This window comes from Hylobates moloch, unplaced genomic scaffold (assembly GCF_009828535.3).
Source record: "Hylobates moloch isolate HMO894 unplaced genomic scaffold, HMol_V3 SCAFFOLD_5, whole genome shotgun sequence".
NCBI lineage: Eukaryota > Metazoa > Chordata > Mammalia > Primates > Hylobatidae > Hylobates > Hylobates moloch.
The window spans coordinates 127116100-127141277 of NW_026652280.1; the positions used below are offsets into that span (position 1 = coordinate 127116100).

General features: G+C 37.4%; 1 protein-coding gene across 1 annotated transcript in view; it reads right to left on the reverse strand.

Annotated features, from left to right (window-relative positions):
* The window catches only part of PALMD (palmdelphin), a 48831-nt gene that overhangs the window by 20100 nt on the left and 3553 nt on the right, over window positions 1-25178 (reverse strand). Inside the window, exons 2-3 of the mRNA XM_032155284.2 lie at window positions 11987-12067; window positions 6730-6854 (exon numbers count right to left, since the gene is read on the reverse strand). Coding sequence (XP_032011175.1) covers window positions 6730-6854; window positions 11987-12067 — 206 coding nt within the window. The remainder of the gene's footprint in view (window positions 1-6729; window positions 6855-11986; window positions 12068-25178) is intronic.

Sequence of the window (25178 nt, forward strand, 5' to 3'; positions counted from 1 at the left end):
AGTTCTCAATAATGTTCATGGAATGAATCAAGAATAAGCAGTGTGAGGTCTGGTGGGAAGGGTCTGGAGTCAGAAAGACCTACATGTGACTCCTGGCATGACTGTTGCCAGATTTATAGCTTTCTATGATTTAGTGTCCTTATGTACAAAATGAGGCTAATTAGACTTCCCTCAGAGAATTGTCATTCTCAGAATAGTGCTCCATAAAGGGTAGCTGTTGTTAAATAAATTGAAGTGGAGTGGAGGGAGGACCCTCAGAGGTTATTGTAATCTACTTTTCAGCTTATCATGTGGGGGCCAGTAACCGTTTAATCTTTATTTCTACTAACATATAGATGAGATTGGCAAGTATGAGCAAGAAAGAATGCTGAAGGGTCGGGATAAGGAAATAAAAGGGCATATGGAGGAAGGGAACATGGAGAGAAAGTAAACAAAGTGCTGGTGAGATGTTAAAACATGCCATTGAGAATTGTTTCAAAAACCAGGGCACTACTACCGTTTAACTTTGCCCTTAACTCAAAATAGCTGGATGTTTATTCTTTTTTTATTTTTAAAAGAATTTCAAGGCTTTCCTTTTCAGTTCATTAATGTTCAAGTCATTATCTAGGCTTCTTTAGCTGGTCCTCTTAGAAAGGTAGTATTTTTAAGTACTAACATTCATCTATACATCATCTATTTTACTCATTAATTCATTTATTAAGCTATGTATTCACAGGTATTCCTACTATGTGCTAGGCGTTGTACTAGGGGCTTGTATGTGTGTGTTTTGGTGGGTTGGAGTGGGTAGACTTCTTCCCTTTTTTGCTTTTAAGTTTAGTTTACTTGGCTTTTTTTTGTTAAATTAAAAGTGAAGCTCCTGAATTAAAAATAATCAGACTATCTGGGAAATTGAAAACAACAACAGATGAACTATTATAAATCTGGTAAACCAATTAGTCAAATATGCAGAGTGAAAAACATGCTTGGAATGATTTTGACTCATATAATTACCTTAGAATAATTTCTTGAGTGTCTCCAGGCAACAGCAAATTTAATAAGAAACAAATGGTAGAGTTTTTTTTTTCGCCTCTTTTTTTTTCTCATGTTGTCATAAAAGAGCAGCTTGTCTCTCTGCTATGTGGATTAGATACGGGTTAGGGTAGGAAGGCAGAAACATCTAGAATGTAGTATTTTTCACGTAGCATATCTCACCCGTGTTTGATGAAACATTAGTTTCATTAAGGTGCAATTGACCTGCACAGGTAGTTAAAAGCATTAAGTAGGGGTTAAACTTGGATGGAAATAATGATGAGCTAAACTTTGATAAATGATAATCAGTAACAGAAAAATTTAACTTTTATATTTCTACATCGTTTTGGGTTCCGTTTTGAATTGAATCTTGCTTGCTCTCTTTTCAGTTAATTGAGTAGATTATTACTTTACATGATATTGAGCAGAATGCGTTTTCTTGGGTTTCAGCTCTTTTTGTGGAGGAATTTTCCTTAAGTTATGTGGGATGTGGCTATAGCTGCTGTGCCAGCCCACTTGGCTTTTCTCATGACACATAGTCACACAGACATCCAAGGCTTCACATACACCCTTGCCCATTTGTATCATCTGTGGAAGGTGGTTTCTAACTATTTGGGCGACAAATGAAAGTTCATTAAAAGAAGGCAGAAGGTCAGAAGGGCACTTTGGAGTATTAAAAAAACCCGTACTAGAGAACATTTAATCATAAGTAGCTTATCCTTCCCAAAGGGAATGCAGTGTATTTGCATCATTCTCCTCGGCAGTTAACCTTTTACATTTCATGCTTATGACATTTCTGTCAGGCGCTCTGTGTGCTCCAATTAAAGTCAGAGGTCTTTGGACACAGTTCAAGAAGTAGAGTGTCTGGCTGGGAGCTTGGTGCAGGGCAGTTTGGCTAAGGGAGGTCATGGACAACTGCAGGGCAGCTGGATAGGAAAGAAGGACCCAGGATGTGAACAAGTTGCTGGGGGCATACCTCCTATGGAGACTTATTGGGGGTGTCATTTTGGGTGTGGGCTATTGGATACAGGAGAGCAACGAAAGTGTTAGGACAAGATTTCTAAACCAGGTATAAATTTGTGCACATGGATATTTGGACTGAAAAATCAGTGCACCTGTGCCTACAATCAGGCAGTAACTGGTTCAGTGGTCGCAGTAAGCGCAGGGCTCATTTGGGAGGCAAATTGAAAGTCTATTTAAGCAAAGCGGTTCAGAAGGAGATGGTCAATATAGCCTTCCCCTGGGATCATTTCCTCCTAAGGTATTAATCAGGGCACCAGGCAAAATACTCCACAATATTGTTCCAAAGCTAAGAATGTAACTCAGAGACAGAAACCATGGAAACCCACTTATTTTCTGAAATGTTGCCTCTCTTTGGAACAGAAAACGACAGGATGAATAAGCAGATATTCTTTACTTAAAGGTTATGTGTGAGTCAGGGTACCCTCTGAATGTCTTTAATATGTTAAATATTCAGGTAAATGTCTACATAAAGTGGTACACATAAAAGTGAAATTATAGCATAGATTGGAAACTTAAAAATGCTATGAAAGTATAGAGTTTACAGAATTCAACATTTAAAATTTCTGCAGGATCTGAGGCACAATTTTGTTTTTATGATTAGGACTTTTAATTAGGTTTTAAATCCTGGCTCTTTACGTTTCGCTGTATGACTTAGGGTGAGTTAGCCTCTGTTAGTGTCAATTTTTCTCATCCGTTAAATGTTACCTACCTAATAGGGTAGTTGTGAGAATTCAATGAAATACATGAAATGTTTAGCACGATGCCTGGTCCACAGCAAATGTTCCACAAAAATTAACCCCTATGGTAGCATTCTAGCCTTTAAGCCGTAAAAAAAATCATAGATTATTTCCAAATGGAAAGAATCCTCATCGGTTGGTATTCTCAGTTTACTCCAAGAAAAACACTCTTTGTACTAGCATAAAGAGAGGAAATAACTTGGCCAAAAAATAAAAATACCTGGATAAAGATCCGTGCAGTGTTGTTCTTCTAATTTCACCTTTTAGTAAGGACTAGTATTTAATATTTTTTGTACACCTACCATGTGTCAGGCACTCTGTATTCACAGCAGTCCTGTGAAGTGGCTATAACTGTCCCACATTGCAGGCAAGGAAACTGAGGCTCAAAGAAATGAAAGAACATGGCCAAGCCTGTGTACTATGTCAGCAGAACAGGGATTTGAATGCCAGAGGCAACGCTGTTTCAGTTCATCTTACAACGCCTTGGAAGTAGAAAGAAAGAAAGGTTCATGGGCAAAGTCTGGCCCTGCTATGGACTCCACGGATAGCAATATTTCTATTTTGATGTTCCCATTAAAATCTTATCTTCTAGCTGAGGGGCCTGGCAGAGTGGCAGACGTCACCCTCGAGCAGGCACGCAAGTCAAGGGATAAATCACATTCAGAGTTTGAGTTACTTTCCCTGCTTAGGGATTGTCAGTGGCTCTCCCTGGTTCAACTTCATCAGTTGGCTCCATTGCTACTCGGTGCTAACAGGAAATTGTACTGATTTAGCTGGTAATAAGAGCTTCTCAAGCACTGTGGGTACTTGTTTAGGAGAAAGATTGAATTTAAAAACATGCACCTGATTTGTTTTTTTTTTTTTTTTTTAGCAGCTTTACAAACATTTGAGAAGAAAATGTTCCATTATCAGGTAAAGCTGCTTTGGCAATGTGATTTTTATAATGGTGGGCAGTAGGGGAGGTTGCTTAATACAGACAAGGCATAGATATTTTTTCTCTTCGTGTGTTGCTTTGGAACATTCTGTTGTTTTTATATTTTTAACCAGATAAACATGCCTCTATAGGTCACAAGAAAACAAATTCTTTACTTTTTTTTTTTTTTTTTTGCAAATACATCTTTTTAGGATCATTCCTTAAGCAAAGCAGTTTGCTGATTATTAGAGATACTTGTCTGTGTTAGGTGTTTTACTATTTCTAGAGCATTTGCATTTACAGCTCTCTTTTCATTTTTCAGCTGGAGAGCACTGAACCTGGCTTGCTTTGAGATCTAAGTCTACCCTTTACTGACTCTGTGGCCTTAATTAAGTCACTTTCTCTCTCTGCGCCTATTTCCTCATCTGTGAAATGGAGGTGTTGGTGCTTTCTTTCTAGGATTGTTGTTTTCAATGACTTAATGTAAGTTCAAGTGCTTTGTAAATTATACAACTTCCTTTAAAAATGAACCATTACTGTTATGATTACTTATATTTAAGGACTAAACTCATTTGGTGTTCACAAAGGAGTATTGATGGATTCATAGCATCATGAAGATCTAAAAGTTGTAGTGAGATGCGAGAAATTGGATAATAAACAAACATGTAATCAGTAATTTACCAAAGAGAATAGGGGGACATAGAGGGAGACCCTAAGTGTGGTTGGAGATTTTGGAGAAAGGAGATCAAAGGGACAGAACACACATCAAAGATTTTCTATAAGAGAGAATACCTTTTCAGTCCACAGAGGTTGCTGTGTGCCATCACTTCACAGGCACTGTGGAGTAGTCAAATGGGTCAGTCCCTGACATCCCACTTCCTAGTTGTGTGAATTCCTTAACTCCTCTGAAAGAAGTGAAAGTAATAATACCTACCCTCACCGGGTTATGAAGATTAAATGGGACAATATATGTAAACTGTCTGGTGTATACTATGGCTTATTAAATATATCTCTCTTTTCCTCTCCCTCCTCCTTCTCCTTTTTAATTTTGGGTTAGGAAGGAGCTCTAACTAGACAAGCCACTGTCAATACTTCTGGGAGCTTATGTGCTTCTCAGAGCATTCAGGCAAGGCCTAAAAGCAATCAGTAGAGTCCTGGTTAATACTCGGATTACTCAGAATGCTGCCCAAGCCTGTTAATGGAGTTTGAGTATATGTAGCCACTTCAATTATCATCAGATGCAGAGAAAGTTGTAGGTGTTCAGTGTGTGGAAAGACTCTAAAAGGAGGTTTTGAGGGGAAGCAAGTAGGTGTCTGTGCAGTGGGAAAGGTTTACGGGGATTAAGTTCAGGACTCCTTCAGAGATAAGGGTTCTGTGTTGAGGAATAAAGAAAGTAATCACCCACTTATGCTGGGATCTTGGTGAGAAGGTGTTGCTAAGGGATGCCTTGATAAGAATTGAGTTTTCCAAACTGTAGAGTTGATTTATTGGGTTATTTTTAAAGTATTTATTATCCACTATTTAGAAGCACTTCAAATCTTTGAGTAAACAACTGAGGGGTTTATAAATGCAAACATTTCAATTATATAACCTTTTAAGAATTGTTAATTTCAAAAACATCTAGATAAGGATGAGCAGTCAGTGACTTTAGCTATTAAATATACAAGTGCATGCAATTAATCAAGTAAAATGGATGGAAATAATTTGAAGAGAGGAAGCCTTTTTTTCATGTTGTCAGTTTTAAGCCTAATGAGATCTGTTTGTATAGTGCAGTGAGTATGGACAAAATGTGGTCATAGCACAGATTCCAAATACTTTTGTGTTTCAGATCTTTTCTATAGTCCTCAGTAAAGGCAATACATTAAAGTGAATGAGGTTTTGAAAGTTGTCTATATTCAAAGATGGGTAGACTTTAATTTGTTGTCATGATTATAACACTAGAAATTCCGTCTTTTAAATGTTTTCCCTATATAGGTTAGAAAATGATTCTGACCTTTCCCGTATCTGTTTCTTTTGTGCTTTTTTGCGTGTGATAATACCAATAATCCCCTTACATTTGAGCTTTCCAGTTTTTTCATGTCCATCACCTTATTTCAAGCCAAGATAATTTTAGAACATTACTTCTTACACCAGCAGTTGCCTGACTGTACTGATCTCCCAAAATAAGCAGGAAAGGATGTTGAGAAATGAAGTGAACACCTGTGACCAAATTATCAAAGAACTAGAAGAGGGAAACTGTGAGTAGAGTATTCCTATAGAACCTTCTTCCCAATATCATGGTTGTGACTGGGGGGGGGGGGCCTGAGAGAAATATGATGGAAGGACAGGGTAAACATACCTGTAGACTTGTCACCTGTCCTAAGGTGAGAGTAGGGGCTGGGGCTCTAAAGAAGGACTGTTGTTTGTGTACCTACCATGTGCTAGGTAGGTGCTGGTAGTTTAGCACATACATTTTTTAAAAGGTAGGCATTGTTACTACCATTCTGCAGGAAATAGGCTCAGAGAGGTATGAGTAAGTCATCAATATGCATTTAGAAATAAATTTAGCGTTGCTATACTCAGGTGATATTTAAAGAAAAATTTCTGTTGGGGCCTTTTGGTGTGTTTCCCGAGTCTTTTTTAGAACTTTATATGGAAGGCTGACCGTGGTGGCTCACACCTGTAATCACAGTACATTGGGAGGCTGAGGCGGGTGCATCACTTTGAGCTCAGGAGTTCTAGACCAGCCTGGGCAACATGGTGAAATCCTGTCTTTACAAAAATACAAAAATTAGCCGAGCATTGGTGGTGGGTGCCTGTAGTCCTAGCTACTCAGGAGGCTGAGGCTGGAGAATTGCTTGAGCCCTGGGAGTGGAGGTTGCCGTGAGCCGAGATCATGCCACTGCACTCCAGCTTGGGGGACAGTGTGAAAGCATGCCTTAAAAAAAAAAAAGAAATTCAAATGGAAGATTTGATTATGCTTCTGAAAGTAAGAATGGCATGTCTATGCACAACATGGGACAAAGTCAAAATAAAGGTAGTTGTGGAGTATCTCAGTGAGGGCCATACCTGAGGATACTTTGTTCCAGAACCTGGATCTGGTGCTGGTCTTGTTGATTTTGCTTCTTCATCTCTTCCTGTTCTTTTCCGCTGCTGATTCCATCTAGAAGCCATTTCTCCCTCAAGGCCTTTTTCTGATGTCAGGAAACATAAAGATATGTTCTTATATCGGTCAGTGATTTCCAAAATCTCTTACTGCTTTCAAATCTTATGAATTTCAATAGGTGACACGTTAAAGAGGAATTATTTTCTCTCAGTGCCTTGCCTGAATAAATCTGGTATTTTCTTTCATTGTAACCTTCTTGACTCTATTCAAAGCCAGTTTTTATGCATCTAAATCCCATTTATACTTCAAGGTTTAGTTTGGGTCTCTCCTTCAGCATGAAGATCCCTGGCCCCCATACTCCTGGCAGCCCCATCCTGACCCTCACTTTCTGTCTTCAGAACCATGCCATACTGTATGTTTATCACAGTCACAATGGGACCTCATAATATGATGTCTTTAGTGTCATCTGTTAGTGATGGGTATATATCTTGTGTCCTTAACAAAGTCAAAAGCTTCTTGAAGCCATTTTGATAATCCCCCCCGCCCCGTGAGAGCATGCAATGACTGCTTTAAAAAAATCTTTTGTGGGATTAATTGGAATGGTGAGCAAAACAGAAGGTTGCTGTTGTGCCTTAAACACATTCTTAGGCTGTGTGGCAGCTGTTTATTGTTTTGCCTACTTAGCTCCCCTTCTTTCTTCTCAGAATCTCCCTGGTTATAGACATTCTTAAGTGCAAAATTTACTGATCTGTCTAAACGTTGGTGAGTTTTTGTCAACTTTAACAACACACAAAAAATTATGTTTCACCAGATGGAAAAACAAAAACTCCTCTTGAATTTGCATGAGGAAATTAAATGCCTGGTCTTGAGTTTAAAGACCTAAGAAGACTTAAAACAAATGAAAAAGACCTGTAAATGTTGGATAGGCTTTAATTAGCATGTAGTCTACATCTCAAGTAGGAAGCGTCAGATATATGGTCATGTTATTTTCAAGGAGCTCAAGTTTCTCTTTTTCTCCTGGAATAAAAGGGCTCTCATTATGTGTTCAATCTGCCCTATAAATTATTTGTTCAGTTATTCATTGCTAATTATTCATTGGGGATTCACTATATTTAAAATCCGTGAGGAGAGAATGGGAACTTTATTTTCTGGGACTTCTTCCTCTTATATTGAAATTTAAATGACAGTAAGTGAGAATAACTTTGTGTGTGTGTGTGTGTGTGTGTGTGTGTGTGTTTTTAAGGATGCTAGAATAAATACCACTGAGATACAAGTATCTCTGAATTAAAAAAAATTTAAAATTAAGTTTAGTTGTGATAGATAATTACCAAAGGATGATTTTTTTTTACTAAGGCAATGACTTTTAAATCTTTTTTTCTTAAAAAAAAAACCAATATAACATTATAACTTATAACATTATAAACAAATGTTATATGGAACTATAGTTTGGGAAACAGATGAATTCTGGACTGCTCTAATTGAAGCAGTGAGGGGGCCTGAAAGCTTATGGATACACAGAACATGTTTTGAAAACCACTAGATTTAGTAAATAACAGCTTCAACCCCGATCATCACATTTGTGTTGGCCTTTTCAGAATCTTAAGCAATTGAATGTGGACGATATACACCATAAGAGCAATTTGTATTACTCCACTCTGTGGCCAGAGATTCTTCACCCCAGTGTTATCTTAACCATTGATTATAGCTGTTTAGCTGTTTGCAAAAATGTTTTCCTGCAGACCCAGTAAATATGATTAACATTGGTCAAGATTCAGCTCCTGGGGTCAAAGATGCTAAGAAACTCTGAATATAGCAGCATTTTATTAATTTACCTTGATTCTAATTTATTTTTATCTAATGGAATTTTAGCTAATGCATAGGAAAGAAGACAGTAACACCTGTAGAAGTAAGTTTTACTCCCTACAAACCACCTATAAGGAAAGTTCCAGCCAATGGCATACATAGCTCTATGAGAAACACTCAGATGGGGTGGTCTTATGAGGCTGAATTATAGAGAGTAGCAAATCATTCTTGTGATATGATTAGGTTAACTTGGGGCTATATTCTTGGTTTTTAGTCTGGTTAGAAATAATTTTAATTTTAGTCTTGTAAAACTTTGTTCATACTTCATAAATTTTCATTTATGCCTGGTGGAGAACTCTTTGAACTTAAATATAAAATATTCAATTTGGACGTGCAATCAAAATGATATATGATGCAATCACATACATACTGTAGTAATCAAAAGAGTTATTTTGCTTTTATGTCACGGTTTAGACTTGCGCTTTAGTATATGAGGCTAATGAGTATAATAAAATCTACTTTACAATGAAATTCAGAATTGAAAGCCATATGAACTAAATGAAAATATGTGACATGCAGGTGATAGGTCTTTCTGCAGTTTTTTTAGGAAAAGGTTTTCCTGAAGCACTTCTATATCTACCCAGAAGTTACAGTAGAGTAGGAATAAATTGGTTTTTCATAGATTGAATTGAACGGACTCACGGAAATAAAAAATTTTTCAGATTGACTGTATTTTGTGTTTCCTGGTAACATGAGATTGTGATCATATTACTAGGCAAGAAGATCCATACAGAAAAAAAATCTCTGTATGAATAGTTTGAATATTAAGATATAAAAAATGTCCCAGAAATTCCCTTGCTAGCACATTATGAGAATGATCATCAGGTTCAGAAGCTAAAGAATATCAGAGTGAGTTACTACAACTATTTTGAAATGTGTGTATTCTGATATAGGAGGAACACTTTGTAAATGTTTATGCTTATGTTGTTTAATGTGTATCACTGAAGTATAATGAACTAGTTTGCAATCAGGAAAGTGGAGAGGATAGTCATGAAGACTAGGACAAATGGATGAAGAAAATAAGAGACAGACTATAGAGGCCAACAGAGCTTTTTAATTCGGTGAAGACATTGTAGAATTGTTTTTAAAAATACTTTTGCACATTTTGAACCCCATTTTGGAATTATGCCTTGTTGCTGTTTGGTATAGACAACTATTTTCTACAAAACTTGGAAGAATGTGCTCTACTGAAATAGCCACTCTTTCTTCTCTGTGCCCTGTGCAGTTTACGCCTCCCATACAGTGTTTATTACAGAATGACTGTTATTATGAGTTTATGTATCAGTTGCCATTTTAAGGACGCAGGCCAAATTTCACTTGTTTTATATTCTTAGTGTCTAGCTTCATACCTTGTACATAAAATGTACTTAATAAATATTTATTGACTGAAGGCCCTATATACATCCATATAAATTCTACTTATCAGTTAAGACTCAACTTGAATCCCATACCTTTAATAGTGCCTTCTTGACCACCCCAGATTAAAGAATACTTATACTGCAGTTTAAATTAAAACAACTATCATTTATCTTGTTTATTTAATCTTGAATTTCCCAAATTAGGACAATGTGTCATTTCCCCCAACTCCTAGCCCTGCTCCATGCCACACACACCCCTTTTGTCCAATGAACAGCTTGGGAAAGTGGATAGCACTTTTGTGCAGAGAAAATTGAAACCTGTCGCTCCAGCTATAAGCATCCCCGAACCAGAGTGCACGACTGGCAAAGGAATGTGGACAAGATTTTAGCACGATCATTTCAGGTACGTTTGTGCAGTACACAATTTGCACAACTGTATATGGCAGTCCAAAACGTGATAAATGTTTTGATTGGATTGGATCAGGAGAGGTCTCCTGTGTTCTGGAGAGGAACCAATAAGGAAGATCATGTACTACTTTCCAGACTGTTTTTGGCAAGTGCTGAAATGAGGTGCTACTTCAGAAATGGACCTTTCAGTGAGTCAGGCTTTTCATGTGAAACTTACTTCTAGAACGAACTAAGGGGATATTTAAATCTTCTCTTCTACTGTGAGCTCCACTGTTTTGTGGTTACCCATTCTGCGAGGATAGCAATTGCCCATTCTCAAGGATAGCTAGAGAGCTATCATTTTACTCAGAAGCAGGAAGTAGTTCATTGGGAGATCTGGATTGTGTGTATTGTGTGTGTGATTGTGTGTGTGTGTAAATTGTGCAAGTGTATGTGTGAGAGAGAGAGAGAGGAAAGGAGAGCAAATGACCTCTGGTTTTGGAGTTAGAAATGGCCTATCTAAAAAACTTTCTAGATTTGACTGTTGACTTCATTTAAATCGCACTGGAACAACTTGGCACTTTTAAAAAAAAATTTCATTGATTTTCTAGGAGTACACACTACATTTCTTAACTATGTATACTACTCATGTAAATTCAATGTGACATATTGGAAGGGGAGGAGACTAACTGTGCTTTGAAATTATCCATCAAACATCGGAAACGTCAACTTGTTTAGAAGCAAAGAAGGAAACAGAATCCAGAGAATGAGGCTAATTGGAATCTTAAATTATGTTTCTTTTCAGAGGCAGGTACTTGTTCCATTAGAAAAATGAAGTCAGTTGCATTTGGCAAGTTTAACTTAAGTTTGTAGACCCCGTGAGTGTGCAGCCTTGTATCATTAAGGGGATTCATTAAATCTGTTGATAGCAGCCCTGTCAGATAAGTAGTTTCCTGCTTGGGCCTTTTCACAAGGAGCTGCTGTTTGTCATTTGCTTGTATCCTGTCACTAAGCTAAGTAATAAAATGTTGAAACGCAATGTGCTGTAATTACGAAATGGCCACACCCAGTGAAAGATGTAAAATCTGATTTTAAACATGGAGAGTTATTTCTGGTTATGATCTCATGTTCTGTCAAAACCAAATAAAACAAAAACCCGAAGCATACTCAAACAACATTGGACTTATTGCACTGAGCTTTTAAATACAAGCATCCTTGACCAGGCCAGACACTGTTCTGCACCCCCGGGGGAATGACTGGCCTTTCATTGATTTCAAAAGGCACTTCCTAGCTGGATGCACTCCCTAGGGATGTTAAGCAAGACTGTGAGCAGGGCCAAGTTCTTAAGGCTGAATTCTCAAGGTTGAGAAACTCAGTTATAAAGGATAAAAGTAATAAAACCATGTGTTCAACTTTGCACATGTTTGCTAGAAGGTATTAATCTCATATGCAAATGTTACTGGTTTGTTGGCCTCCCCTATAGTTATTACAATGTTAGTCAAACTATCTTGAAATTTTTTTCTTTCCTAAAGCTTTTTTACTATTGAAATTTGAGTACCAATAGAATTTTTGAATACAAAATCACTGAAATGAAATTAAAGCCATAAATTACCTTCAAATGCTGGTGCTTTAGTTTGTCTTCCTCTATTTTCAGACGCTTCTGTGAGATTTCTTCCTGTATTTTTCTTTTATCCTGAAATAAAAAAGTCCCAGTATCTTTTATTTTTAAAATTTGCTTAATTATGTTTCCTTGGGGTTGTTGTCACTATCTGAATGGCCCGTTAGTGATATTTTTTTGGCATTGGTATGAAGCTGCTTTGGAAACTCCTATTTCAAAGCAAAGGAGAGCAAAGTGAGACATTTGAAGCATTTTCCTTATGGGAAAGAATATGAAAATGTACTTTTTCAAAGAGGGCTTAAACATCCTTCTTCACTCCCCTTTTCCTTCTTCTCCATTAATCTAGCAAGATTGACCTACTGAGTGATGTAATAGAAAAAATGAACTGTAAGGAGACGAGTTTTGAAATAGGTGTGAGGAAACATCGTGAGAACATCGTGAGAAGAGAGACTGATCCGGTCCAAGGTTGAAGAAGCTTCTGGGTGAAAGGACTCCTTATGTGGAAAAACAGGTCAACCTATGGATCAAGAGAAAACTAGGAAGTTGGAAATTGGGACTGTTTCCTCCTTGTATAGCTTGCTGTGGGAAGATAGAGGAAAATAGTTGAGATAGTGCTTCTTAACACTAAGAAGGCTTTTAGCTCAGGTAAAACAAAACTCATGAAGATATATTGTATCTTTCACCAAGTTTAAATTACATTACCTCAGACAACCCAGAAAGCATAACTACTGATACAAAAAGGTTGTACTTTTAAGAAAATATAGCAAATATACTAAGTAGACAGCCTGGGTTTGACTTTTGCCTCCTCCACTTACTAGCTCTGTGTCTTGGGACAAAATCCTTAACTTCTCTGTGTCTCAATGACCTCATCTGTAAAATGAGGATACTGAGAGTACCTACTTCATAAGATGTGAGCATTAAATGAACTGATATATGTAAAAGTTTCTAGAACAGTGCTCGTCACAGTGCTCTAGAGGTATTTAATAACATTAAATAAATATATAACTTGTTAATCACATAGAAAGCAACATGTTAAATCTGACAGTGCTTTCATTAGCTTGAAATGTTTTAGAGATTCTCTGGAATTGTTTGAGACATTTGACTAGTTATGCAAAAAGGTCTTTATTTCCTCATTTTTGATCAGAGGTGACATTCTTCTCCATCTTATTCATATGTGTTGGTTTTAAATCTGCTTTCAAAATTAAAAACTCCCAAAGGATAAAATTTTGTTGCCAATGAAGACATCCAAAAGAAGTAAGCCGTAAAGGTAACTTAGAAGAAGGAGATCCAAAAATGTTTGGCAGCATTATTTATATAAGTGCATTATTGATATATAAGTGCATGGGTTCCCTGATGTGACTATTTTGAAGATAAAAACTCTTTTTTTGATGTACAATTTCAGGTACATTTGTTCAAGAAAAGCAACATATTGCTCTCCAACTGTATGCTGTGTTTCTCTTTGCATGTAAGGAGAATATATGACTTCATCAGCTTGTTATTATTATTATTATTGTTGTGATAAGGTCTTATTCTGTTGCCCAGGCTGGAGTGCAGTGGCACAATCATGGCTCACTGTAGCCTTGAGGTCCTGGGCTCAAACAATCCTCCCACCTTAGCCTCCTGAGTAACTGGGACTACAGGTGCATACTACCATGCCTGGATAATTTTTTGATGTTTTGTTGAGACAGGGTCTCACTGTGTGACTCAGGCTATATCAGCTTACTTTTAAAATTTCTTAAGTATTTATTTTGAAAAAAAAATAGCTAGGCAACAGGCATGGATCTTGAGAATCACTTCTTTGGATGAAATCTGGCCATTAGTAACAAAAACTCTGAAAGCCTCTGTGAGTCAATTCTTCACTCTCTCTAGAGGTTGTTATTTGAGCAAATATTAATTGTATTTTAAATTCATTGTGCCAAACATTTTGGCAATTATTTTTCAGGCACCATTTTACTTAATACTCATCATAACAAAGAGATACTGTGGTAATTTCCATTTGCAAAGAGGAAATGGAAATTTAGGGGAAATTAACTCATCCAAGTTTCATCGGACAATTGTCAGAGCTAGGATTTGAACCCAGGAAGTCTGAAGTCAGCCTCCACACTCCTAGCCAATTCACTGTGCCATTTCCTGGAGTGGAAAGTTAATCAAGCTGGTCACAATTTCTGCCTTTTTCTTCTCCCTCATGAAGTACTGTGGCCAGGAGGCAGCACTAGGACAACAAGCACTGAGTGTGACCTCTCATTAGTAGGGAGCACATTTTTAGCTCCCTAGATGCTGGTGCTGCAACTAGCTCTCCGTGAAAAGCCCATAGAGAAGAGCATGTTTTGTGGGGTGGACAGGATTGCTGAACCCAGCAATGCCTCCCCACCCCTGCTCATTGCCCGTTTGGGCTAGTTTGCCATTTGGGCTAGTTTCGTCTTGGGGTTAGTAATCAGGTAATTGAATCTGTGGGTAGAGGCATGCCATCCGAAGTGTTTTGGCAACACCAGGCTTATACAAGAGTTGCTAAGGAATACTAATGTTTTGTCACTCAGAGGTAATATGATGCCTCTCATATCAGTCGAGGTAGGTAGGAAGGAAATTTCATAATGTTTATAGGCAAGATCCTATTTTAAGATAGGCGTACTTTTTCCTCATAAGATATTCATCAGCAGAGAGTTATTGTTCCTTTGCCAAATTTCATTGAACTCTGTTAGCATTAATGAAAAATAATATGACAATAACTTAGTTTCAGTATAGCAGACTAAACTATAAGTCAACCTTAAGATGTTTATCTAGCTCGATTGCTAGTGTACCAAAAGTTATCATAGTCAGCTAATTTCTTCCCAGTTTCTCATGGAGCAAATAAAAGTGAAATGCCATCTGCTTCCCCAAATTTCCCTAGAACCTGGAGCACTTCTATAGATAGCTGTTGCAACCTGGCACATCACACATTACTGGTTATTAATGTAACCATTATGAATAACATATTGTTGCTTATTTCTCAATGTCCAACTACCTTGACTTTTTGTTCAATGGACGTTTACCTAGATTTTTAGCCATCTGACAGCCTATTTTAGCAACTGACGCCCACAGATTTCAACCTGTTAAAGGTTATCTCTTAATTGTTTTGAAAATTAATTTATTTGCCTTGTACAACTATAGTTATTGTGACCATCTATTAATATGATCTAATGATATTAACACAATCACATATTTGATAAAAGTAAGCACAATGCTTGAGTATAAGTATTTTAGTTATATTATTGATTAACAGTGTGCTAAATTCTAATATGCCTAATCCTGTCAAGAAGGCAGAATTGATCCTGAGTTGTTTGATTATTGATTTATTCAATGCTTAGCTACTTATGTGCAAACGCTATATTCAAGATGATATTAGGAGTTGTGCAGTGTTTAAAAATTATTTGGTAGATGTGAGTTTACATTCTTTTTTTTTTTTTTTTTTTGAGACAGCATCTCGCTCTGTCACCGAGGCTGGAGTGCAGTGGCATAATTGTAGCTCAATGAAGTTTTAATTTCCCAGGCTCAAATCATCCTCCTGCCTCAGCCTCTCAAGTAGCTGGGACTACACGTCACCACACCTGGCTATATTTTTTATTTTTTTATTTTTTTTTGAGATGGAGTCTCGCTCTGTCACCCAGGCTGGAGTGCAATGGTGGGATTTCGGCTCACTGCAAGCTCCTTCTCCCAGATTCACGCCATTCTCCTGCCTCAGCCTCCTGAGTAGCTGGGACTACAGGCGCCCGCCACCACCTCTGGCTAATTTTTTGTATTTTTAGTAGAGACGGGGTTTCACTGTGTTAGTCAGGATGGTCTTGATCTCCTGACCTTGTGATCCGCCCGCCTCAGCCTCCCAAAGTGCTGGGATTATAGGCATGAGCCACCACGCCCGGCCTATATTTTTTATTTTTATTTTTAAGAGAGACAAGGTCTTTCTGTGTTGTCCAGGCTGGTCTCAAACTCCTGAGCTCAAGCAATCTTCCTACTTTGGCTAAAGAAAGTCGTTTGTGTAAGTAACTATAGTCTGAGAAATAAAGTTATTACATGTAATAGTTTTTCTTTTTTCTTTTTTTTTTTTTTTGAGACATAGTCTTGCACCATCATCTAGGCTGGAGTGTAGTGGCACAATCTTAATTCACTACAACTTCTGCTTTCTGGTCTCAAGTGATTCTCATGCCTAAGCCTCCCAAGTAGATGAGGTTACAGGCATGCCCCACCACGCCTGGGTAATTTTTGTATTTTTAGTAGAGATGATGGAGTTTTGCCATGTTGGCCAGGCTGGTCTTGAAATCCTGGCCTCAAGTGATCCACTCGCCTTGGCCTCCCAAAGTGTTGGGATTACAGGCGTGAGCCACTGTGCCAGCCAACATATAATAACAACTTTAGTAGTAATACATGTTATCGCTAAGGCATTAGTAATGTATGATGCAGGTTGAGGGGAGACAGGGAGAGGTTGTTCCTAGCTGATGTCATTAAGAGAAGCTTTGGAGTAGCATCTGAGTGGAATATTTTGGGTAGTTACAGTGAGGCTGGGGAGTATGGAGAAAGGGCATTCAAGTCAAGGGCTTGATGTGAGCAAATTCTAAAAAAAGGTGGGACATTATTTAGAACAGCAAGTCTGGAATCTAAGTTACCATATAGGGAGTGGCAGGAAATTAAGAACAACCAGATGAGGATAGATTTTCAGTAGCTAATACTGAATGGCATGACAAAGGGTTCAGAATTTATTTACATATTGAGATAAGGAGCAATAAAAAGTTTTCAGGGGAAGAAGAATGATAGAGTTAAAAGCATGTTTTAAGAAGCTGAATATGGCCTCATTGTGTAATAGCTATGGAAAGGAGAGAATATGAAGAGGAGAATCAGTTAGGCCACTGCACAACTCATACATAAGGCCATGAGAGCTTGAACAAGAAGGAGCAGAGGGCATGGATGTCAGAGTTAGCAAGGAGTTAGAATTGTCAGGACTTGGCAACTGATGACATATCGTTGAGGAAAAGGAAAGTGTCAAATGGAATGCAAGGCTCTTATGTTCAGGAAACTGACGAGAGAGCAGAACGACGCATAGACATAGGAGTATCGGGAGAAGGAAGAGTTTGGAAAAAAGATGATGGATTCGCCAAGTTTGAGGTGTCCTTGGGCCAAATAGGTAGAATTATCTGCTAGGCAGTTGGAATGTTGGATGGAGAGAGATGAAGTGTCAGAGCTAGAGATAAAGATGTGTGAGTTTTGAAAGGGATAGATGAGAGCACGATGAGAGACATTTTTTATGAAAAGAAAAGGAGGCTAAGGAGAGCCTCCATGAAGCACCTACATTTAATGGGTATAGGAGAAGGGGAACCCACATGGAAGTTTATTTTGGGTCAGTCTGATATTATTTGTAATAGGACTTGGTGAATTTGGCCACATAACTGAAAGGAGCAATGAACGAACCGTGTTATTTCAAATAAACAGATTGTGGGGAGCACAAAGGGCAACCACTGAGTCATGATATTGCAAGTGGTGAGAGATCTAGTGATCCTATGGTCCAAATGCTTCATTTTACATATTAGAGTTTGAAACCTTAAGAGGTTAAGTGGCTTGCTTAGAAAGGTATTTAGTGGCAGGACCAAGACTAGTAAGAAGATCTTAATTCTCAGTCCTGGGCTCTTTTTACTTCTCACTAACTCTACAAAAGAAAAGCATGGTTGTGGGCATTTAGGCAAGGATAAAAGTAAAGAAAAACAGAAGCCATCATGCTACTTGACTAGAAAGAGGGTATAGGTGGTTTTTCTAAACCAACTGAAACAATTGGAAGGGGCAAGTTAGTGCAATGATTGAAGAATTAAAATAGTTGAATGTTTTCATATTCATTTTGCTAGAAGCTGATAATCTTATAACTTCATGATTAGCTTTGCTGATATTTTCATTGCTTAGGGTCTGAAAAGAACACTAGTAGAAACTGCTTATTTGAATTTAGGTACTACCAACAATGCAGAGTTGGTGGTGTGCAAATAATGGTAACTTAGAAAAAAAGATATGCTTATAGTATTCTTAGGAAAGAAGCCAAGGCATAATTAGAAGTTTACCAGATTTCAGTAAAAGTATATTTTACGATTCTTGAGAAACATTCTTAAAAAAATTATTGAAAATGGAGCAAAAATTTCAAGAGGGAAGATAGATTATAAGGCATGGGCAATTTATGAATGGAAACATGGACACACAATTAAAAATGATGTCGGGTAAGAAGAAAAGAGAGCTACTATTTAAAAAAATAAAACCAAATCATTTACTATCACTGAGAGTTTCCAAATAAGCTCACACAACCAAGAATAAAGATAAGATGGTGACACCTATTTGTAATAGTATAAATAAGGTAAAAATCCAGGGTGATGTGAAGATGTGAAGCATGAAAACACTGAGGGCACAAAAAGTGCATGTGTGTGTGTGTGTGTGTGTGTTTGTGCATGTGTGTTATGCTGAGAACAAAAAGATAAAGGCAACAAGATAACTGCTGAGATACATAGTGTAATATTAAAATGACAGATAAAATATGATTCTGTTTCTACTTTAATTTCATATTTTTGATTAAGGAGAATAATATTGATCCTCAAAAGGGTAGAACAAAAATGTCTAAAGCGAAACCAAAGCTGAAGAGGAAATACAGCATTGAAGACAGAGCTGCTCTAGTCTTCAGTCTCTGATGGGTTTCATTTCAGGGGGTAGAAAAATTTATAGACATGACAGAAAAATATTGTTAAGTAACCTCTTTGGAATCTTGGATGAAGTGAAAACATACCAGAAGACTGAAAGTAGCAAATGACCCAATTTTTTTGAAGAGGCAAAGAGGTGAATGATGAATATTTAAAGACTGGTGAAATTATGGATTAATCCCTAGCAAAGTTGTAGAGTGAATTGCATCCAGACAAGGAATGTGGTATTTAGACAAGGAATAAGTCTAGGTGGTAGCAGTTGATGACTAAAAACAAAGCATTTAAAACTCACAATATTTTTTATTGCTTAATTATTTCAAGATCTGCAGATGATGAAAGTTTAAGATGGTTTTAATAATAACTAACTTTTTTAATATTTTTAATATTATTTATCATCTAAGACTCAGTAATTATTCATCCATATTTTCTTTTAAAGAACGACTAATTCAGCTGAATTTATTTTGATTCATCATAGATGCTGAGTAATTGTTTTTCTAAATTTTTAACTATGTATCTGAAGTTTTATCAAATAATTCTTTCCTATTGACTTAGGATGAAACTTTTATTACTTACCAATTTTTAAAAATGTACATTAGGGTCTGGTTGCAGGTTATCTGTATAGTTTCTCTAACTATTGATTCTGGTACCAATACTGCATAGTTTACATCATTTACCAATTAGATATATTCAAGTTTTCCTTTATTGCTGTTATAGAAAATATATTGATTAACGGCCATAGTTTGTTTTTCTAGTTGGACTTTGGAATCATTTTGTTAAATTCCAACAGAAACAAAATTGAAAACCCAACTAATTCCTTATTTATCCACATTCCCCACCAAATCAGAGAAATCAACCAAACAACCAACCAATCAAAAAAAATCTACAGACCTTGATGAAATTTAAAAAGTTACTCTTAATGGTCACTATCCAGAGATAATCAGAGATTGATAATGTTATATAAGATTTATATCTGCATAATTTATTATAGTTCATATAAAATTGGGATTATTTTTACATGTTTAGTAATATAAATTGACCACAATTTATACTGTGGATGAGAATACCTCCTTGGAGATATTGATTGAAACTGTATTAAACTTAAAATAAATTTGGAAGTGTATGATAGCTTTTCTGTTTTAAAACTGCACTTTCAGGAATAGTGTGTGTCTCTTGTCACATATAGTATGTCACTTGGTAAAGTTTTGTTGTATAAATACTGAACATTTCCTTAGTAGGTATAAAAATGCAAACATTTCTTCATCTAAATCTGGCATACTTCCTTACTAGTATTATTTTTAAATTTTAACATTGTAAAATATTATAGCTATTAAGGGTAGGATATTTTCACATTATATTTTCTGATTAATTTTTGTTTTTCAGAAAGCTACTGCTTTTTATATATTCATTGTATATCTGGCTTCTTTTTTTTAAATTTTTTTTTGCACACAAAACAATAAACATTTTCTAAAAGTACATACAAACAAAAAGATGCACATCAAACATATTAGGAAGGTTGCACATGGGAAGACGGGGAATAGAAATGAGGGGTGGGAATTAAAGAAAATAAATGAGAGAGGGACTTTGTGTGGATCAATGATAATAACTCAATCCTCTATTTGACAAAGAAGAAGGAGAAGGAAGAGGAAGAAAAAGAAAGTGGGATAAAGGATCAGAAAGGGAGGAAAATAGAAAAAATTAGAGTATGACTCCAGGGTAGACCTGTTTTGTTGTCGCTTGGTTGGTTGGTTGGTTTGTCAGTTGTATTTTTCATATGTTTCGCCATGTTGGCCAGGCTGGTCTCGAACTCCTAGCCTCAAGTGATCAACCCGCCTCAGCCTCCCAGAGTACTGGGACTACAGGCGTGAGCCACCATGTCCAGCCCCCACATTGCTTCTGGCCTCTGTGGTAAACCTCCCAGACGGGGCGGCTGGGCAGAGGCACTCCCCACATCCCAGACAGGGCGGGTATCTGGCTTCTTTACTGAACTTTCAAGTCAATTCTTAACTTTAGAGACACTGAAGATGAAAATTAGAGAGTTCATTAACTTTCTCAAGTCATGTGATTGATCAAGTGGTGGAACTTGTGTTGAACCTGATTTTCTACAATACCAGGGGTGATGCTTTTTTATCTTTTATTTTTATTATTTTCTTTCTTCCTTATTGCTTTCCAAATATATCAGTAGAAATACAATTCCCCAAATAAGAGACATTATAGCACCAAAGGTCTCTATACTCATCAGAGTTCTGATCAACTCTTAGCACCAACTTCTAACAGTTACACTGACATTTTGGAGATTGTCTGGAATGAGTCTGTGAAGAATGACTGAAATCCAGAAACAAAACTGTATAGCTTCAGTGGCAGGAGTCATGAAGATTGGGTGGAAGTTAAAGGCGACCAGATTCTGGTACATTATATCAGAACTCTTAACCCAGAGAGCTGTTCTCAAATGGAAAAGGGTGTTTTGAGGGGTGTTGATCCATGTGATACTGAAGTGCTCAAGGAGAAGCTGGGTGAACTTGAGCATGGTGTAAAGAGAGCGAGGACGTGGATAAAGAAGTTTCTACATTTTCTTCTGTTCCAATAATTAGGTCTGCATCTAGCTTTGAAATATCCTAATTCTTAAGTTAGCCATGGAAATTGGGCATGGTTATCACTACTATTTATGGGGTGAATTAAAAAGCACAAATTTTCTAAACCTCATTTATCAAGTAATTGTAGTCTTCTTTCCCAACCTTACAACACATTCTAACAGACCTCTAAACAGAATCCAGCGTGTGTTTCACTCTTTTATTCCTTTGTCTACCCTATCTTGTTTGTTCTAACAAATAGTGACAAAACAAAACAAAACCAGGATAAACAACAAACACAAAACAGACCCCTGAATAATCAAGGGGCGGTGGTAAATTTGGCCAGGTCTTCAGTGAAAAAAAATCTGTCAGCAGGCCAGACAATCATTAGCTTTCACCCTTTCTCAGCTTGATTGTATTTGTTCGTTCATTCGTTCACTCACTCAGGACGGTTTTTTTGTTTTGTTTTGTTTGGAACTGTGAAAGATGCAAGGATGTCTTTGTCTTGAGAATTCCTGGCTGCAGGGAAGAGGCTACGTAAAGGAAGTGGGATGGGGAGGAAGGCAGAGGCAAAAGGGGCCTGAACTATTAGGTGCTCTGAAAAATGACTTTGATTCTGTTCCAAACCTCTTAAAAACAATAACAAATACTTCTGAAATGACACCATAGTCTCTTCTTGCCCACTTCTATTCCTTGCAAACTGGGGAAGGTGGGAGGAGACTGCAGAGGTGGAGAACTGTTTCGGGTTAGAAAATGTGGTTAAGCAAAGCAGACCCTCCATAGTTTCTTCTCGGCTCCACGTCAAACTGTATTAATAAGAGTGAACAATAGAAATCTGAGGAAGTTCTTTTCTTTTCTCCTTTCCTTTCCTTTCTTTCTTTTTTCTTTTCTTTCCTTTCCTTTTCTCTTTTCTGTCTTTTCTTTTCTTTTCTGATGGAGTCTCACTCTGTTACCGAGGCTGGAGTGCAGTGACGTAATCACAGCTCACTGCAACCTCTGCCTCCCAGGTTCAAGCGATTCTCGTGCCTCAGCTTCCCAAGTAGCTGGGATTACAGGTGCAGACCATCATGCCCAGCTAGTTTTTGTATTTTTAGTAGAGACAGGGTTTCACCATGTTGGTCAGGCTGGTTTTGAACTCCTGGCCTTAAGTGATCCGCCCGCCTCAACCTCCCAAAGTGCTGGGATTATAGACATGAGCTACCATGTCCAGGCAGAAATCTGAGGAAGTCCTGAACGGGGGTCAGGGGTGTGATTTTGATGTTTATAAAAATTTATCATGATGCTGTGGTCAGAGAATCTGATGAGCAGAGGAATAGATTTAAGTTCCAACATTTGACTAATTCCTTAGCTTTTCTTGGCCTAGGCTTTCTGCTATAAAATGGGAATGATAACATATGCTTTTGAAAATACTCATAGGACTACTTGGACAAATGAGATAAAATGGATGTGAAAGTTTTATTTTTCATAGCCTAAATGCTATGTAAGAATAGGCAATGTTATTATTGTTAGAAATCTCACAATTCTTTTTCTTAGATGTCCATTTTATTCCAGAGTTGTTAGCATAATTGATTAGGAATAGCTGTTGTAGCCCACTTTGCTATGTTACATCATCCTGTGTCAATCACTGATGCATTTAATAGATTGAAAACTTGATGCTTAGAAAAAACTAGCTCTACGTCTTAAGTGGCTTGACTGAATCCTCTCAGTCCCTGGGATTTTATGTAAAAACTGTAAGTATAGATCTCATTCAAACTGCTTTGATGATGTTTTAGGAAAATGTGCATGCCACAGGGTTCTGGGTAAGGGAACTTCTTAAGGCGGTAAATTTTCATGGAGTCTCTTCCCAAAATGACATTACTATCATTTAAATAAATTAAAATATTCTTATTTCTTTTTAAGAGAGGGTAGGCAGTTTGAGACTATAGATTAAAAAGTGGAAGTCCTATTGCAGTTTTAGCATTGAACCATGTTGCATTTGTTTATACTCTGGTTAGTCTTAGATGCTTATTCTCTAATTTGTTTTAATCACAGTTTTCTAAAGAAGCAACTTTTCCTTTCAACCATCCAGTAATGTTCAGAAAGTTCATGGGGATCTTTGTCAGTAGAGGAGTTAGCAAAGTAGCATTATCATTTTGTTGCACAGTGGAAAAACCTTCCCCAGTTATCAAAAAGCAGTTTCCTTAATGAGCTATCAAAATTATTATACCTCATCACATGGTCTCCTTTATGGGTGGGCTATTATGTTTGGCAAAGAAGTGTGGCATACCACATTTGTTTGAAGAAACCTTTCCCTCTCTGGAAGAAACATGTAATCTTGGTACAGCACTGTGGAAAATTGTGCTGAGGTTTCATTGTTGAATATTCCGGCATGGGACTTTTTTATTTAGAAGATTGCTACATCTTCATGTACCATCTTCATGTGAATTTCTTTGGAAGCTCTTGACAAATTAGAAGTTGTTCCTCTAACTATGTCTTAATCATGAGGTATGTTGGTTAACAATTGGGCATTATGCATTCTTTGGCCACTAGTACTTTAAGAATTCCTTAGAACTCTAAATACAGTGATCCAAACACATGTTAAGGTATGCCTTTGTTAAAGACCCAGGCTAGTTTACACTTGTTTTTACTCTCTTATTCATTCAGATAGAGCGAATAAGGAAAAATATATATGGCCAGTCTGGAATACAGAAGCAGGGCTGACTTCTTGGGTTTGTGACCTGTGAAGTCACCCGGGTCATCATGCTCAGAAGGGCCTAGCACTTAGATCAAAGCTCTGTTGTCACCACCTTGAAATTTTGAATACCTTTTGAACAAGGGCCAACACATTACCTTGTGTTTTGGGCCCCACAAATCACACAGCAGGTCTTGCTTTTGGGTCACTAACTGTCTTACTGACTGTTAGAAGAGCCCAGATACTGACAAAAAGGCACCAAGATGAGGTAGAGTGCCCAGAGACACTTGTAACAGGGAACATGTGCTAAAGAAATAACTAGAACCCATCTGTGTTCATGTTCTCGTTTTAATATTGGTCCTTGTACTGTGGAGATTTCTGTTTTATGTAAAGAACTCCATGTCTCTTAAATTCCTATATTTACAAGTCAAGAAAAATTTATTTGGGTATTTGGGAGTGGAAAGCAGTAGGGAGTGGATTGGGGGAAATGTGAGAGCTTTTTTTTTTTTTTCATCATGAGCAGCTTTGGCCGGCAAAATCTGGCTCTGTTGCTCAAATTCCAGTGTCAGGACTTTGTATGGCTGCTTTCCAAATGGAAGCAGTCCTAAGCAGGTGCTTGTACTTGTGATTATTTTTATTGTCTAACTTTTGACAGAACTCACCTCCTTCACGTCTAGGCTCAGACGTCACCCTCTTTGTGAAGCCCACCCTGACCACTCTATTTTAACTTACAACGCACTCCCATTCCCACTCCTCACACTCCAGACTCCCCTTATTTCACTTCTTTTCATTTAAATGCACAAGGCTTGGTGCATAGTAGGTGCCTAATAACCATTAATTGAATAAAGGCATGAGAGACTGTGTTGATAACACACATTCCTTACAGTTAAAGGTAAGCCTGGAGGAGAATAAAAATGTCAGCTTGCTTCTTCCACTCTTTTCCTCAGTTGAGTCTGTTCTCTGAAATTGGATTCTAGTTCTTAAACTTCCTCTGAGTTCATCCTTCAAATAGAACTGAGTCTATGATAGGAAGACAGTTTAAGATCTAGTTTTCCAGTTTGAGCATATCCATATTTGTAATGGTATTTTCCAATGTCGCTGTAGGCATGGGGGTAAGAAAATGTATTAGCTGTGGAGGAGATGTTAAGAGTATACGGAATGTTACTCATCCTAAGGGAATCTTTGTGTTTCTGAGGAGAGACCCCTGGGCCTTTTCATTGTTCTTCAGTGTGGGCCACGTTCACTTTCAGACA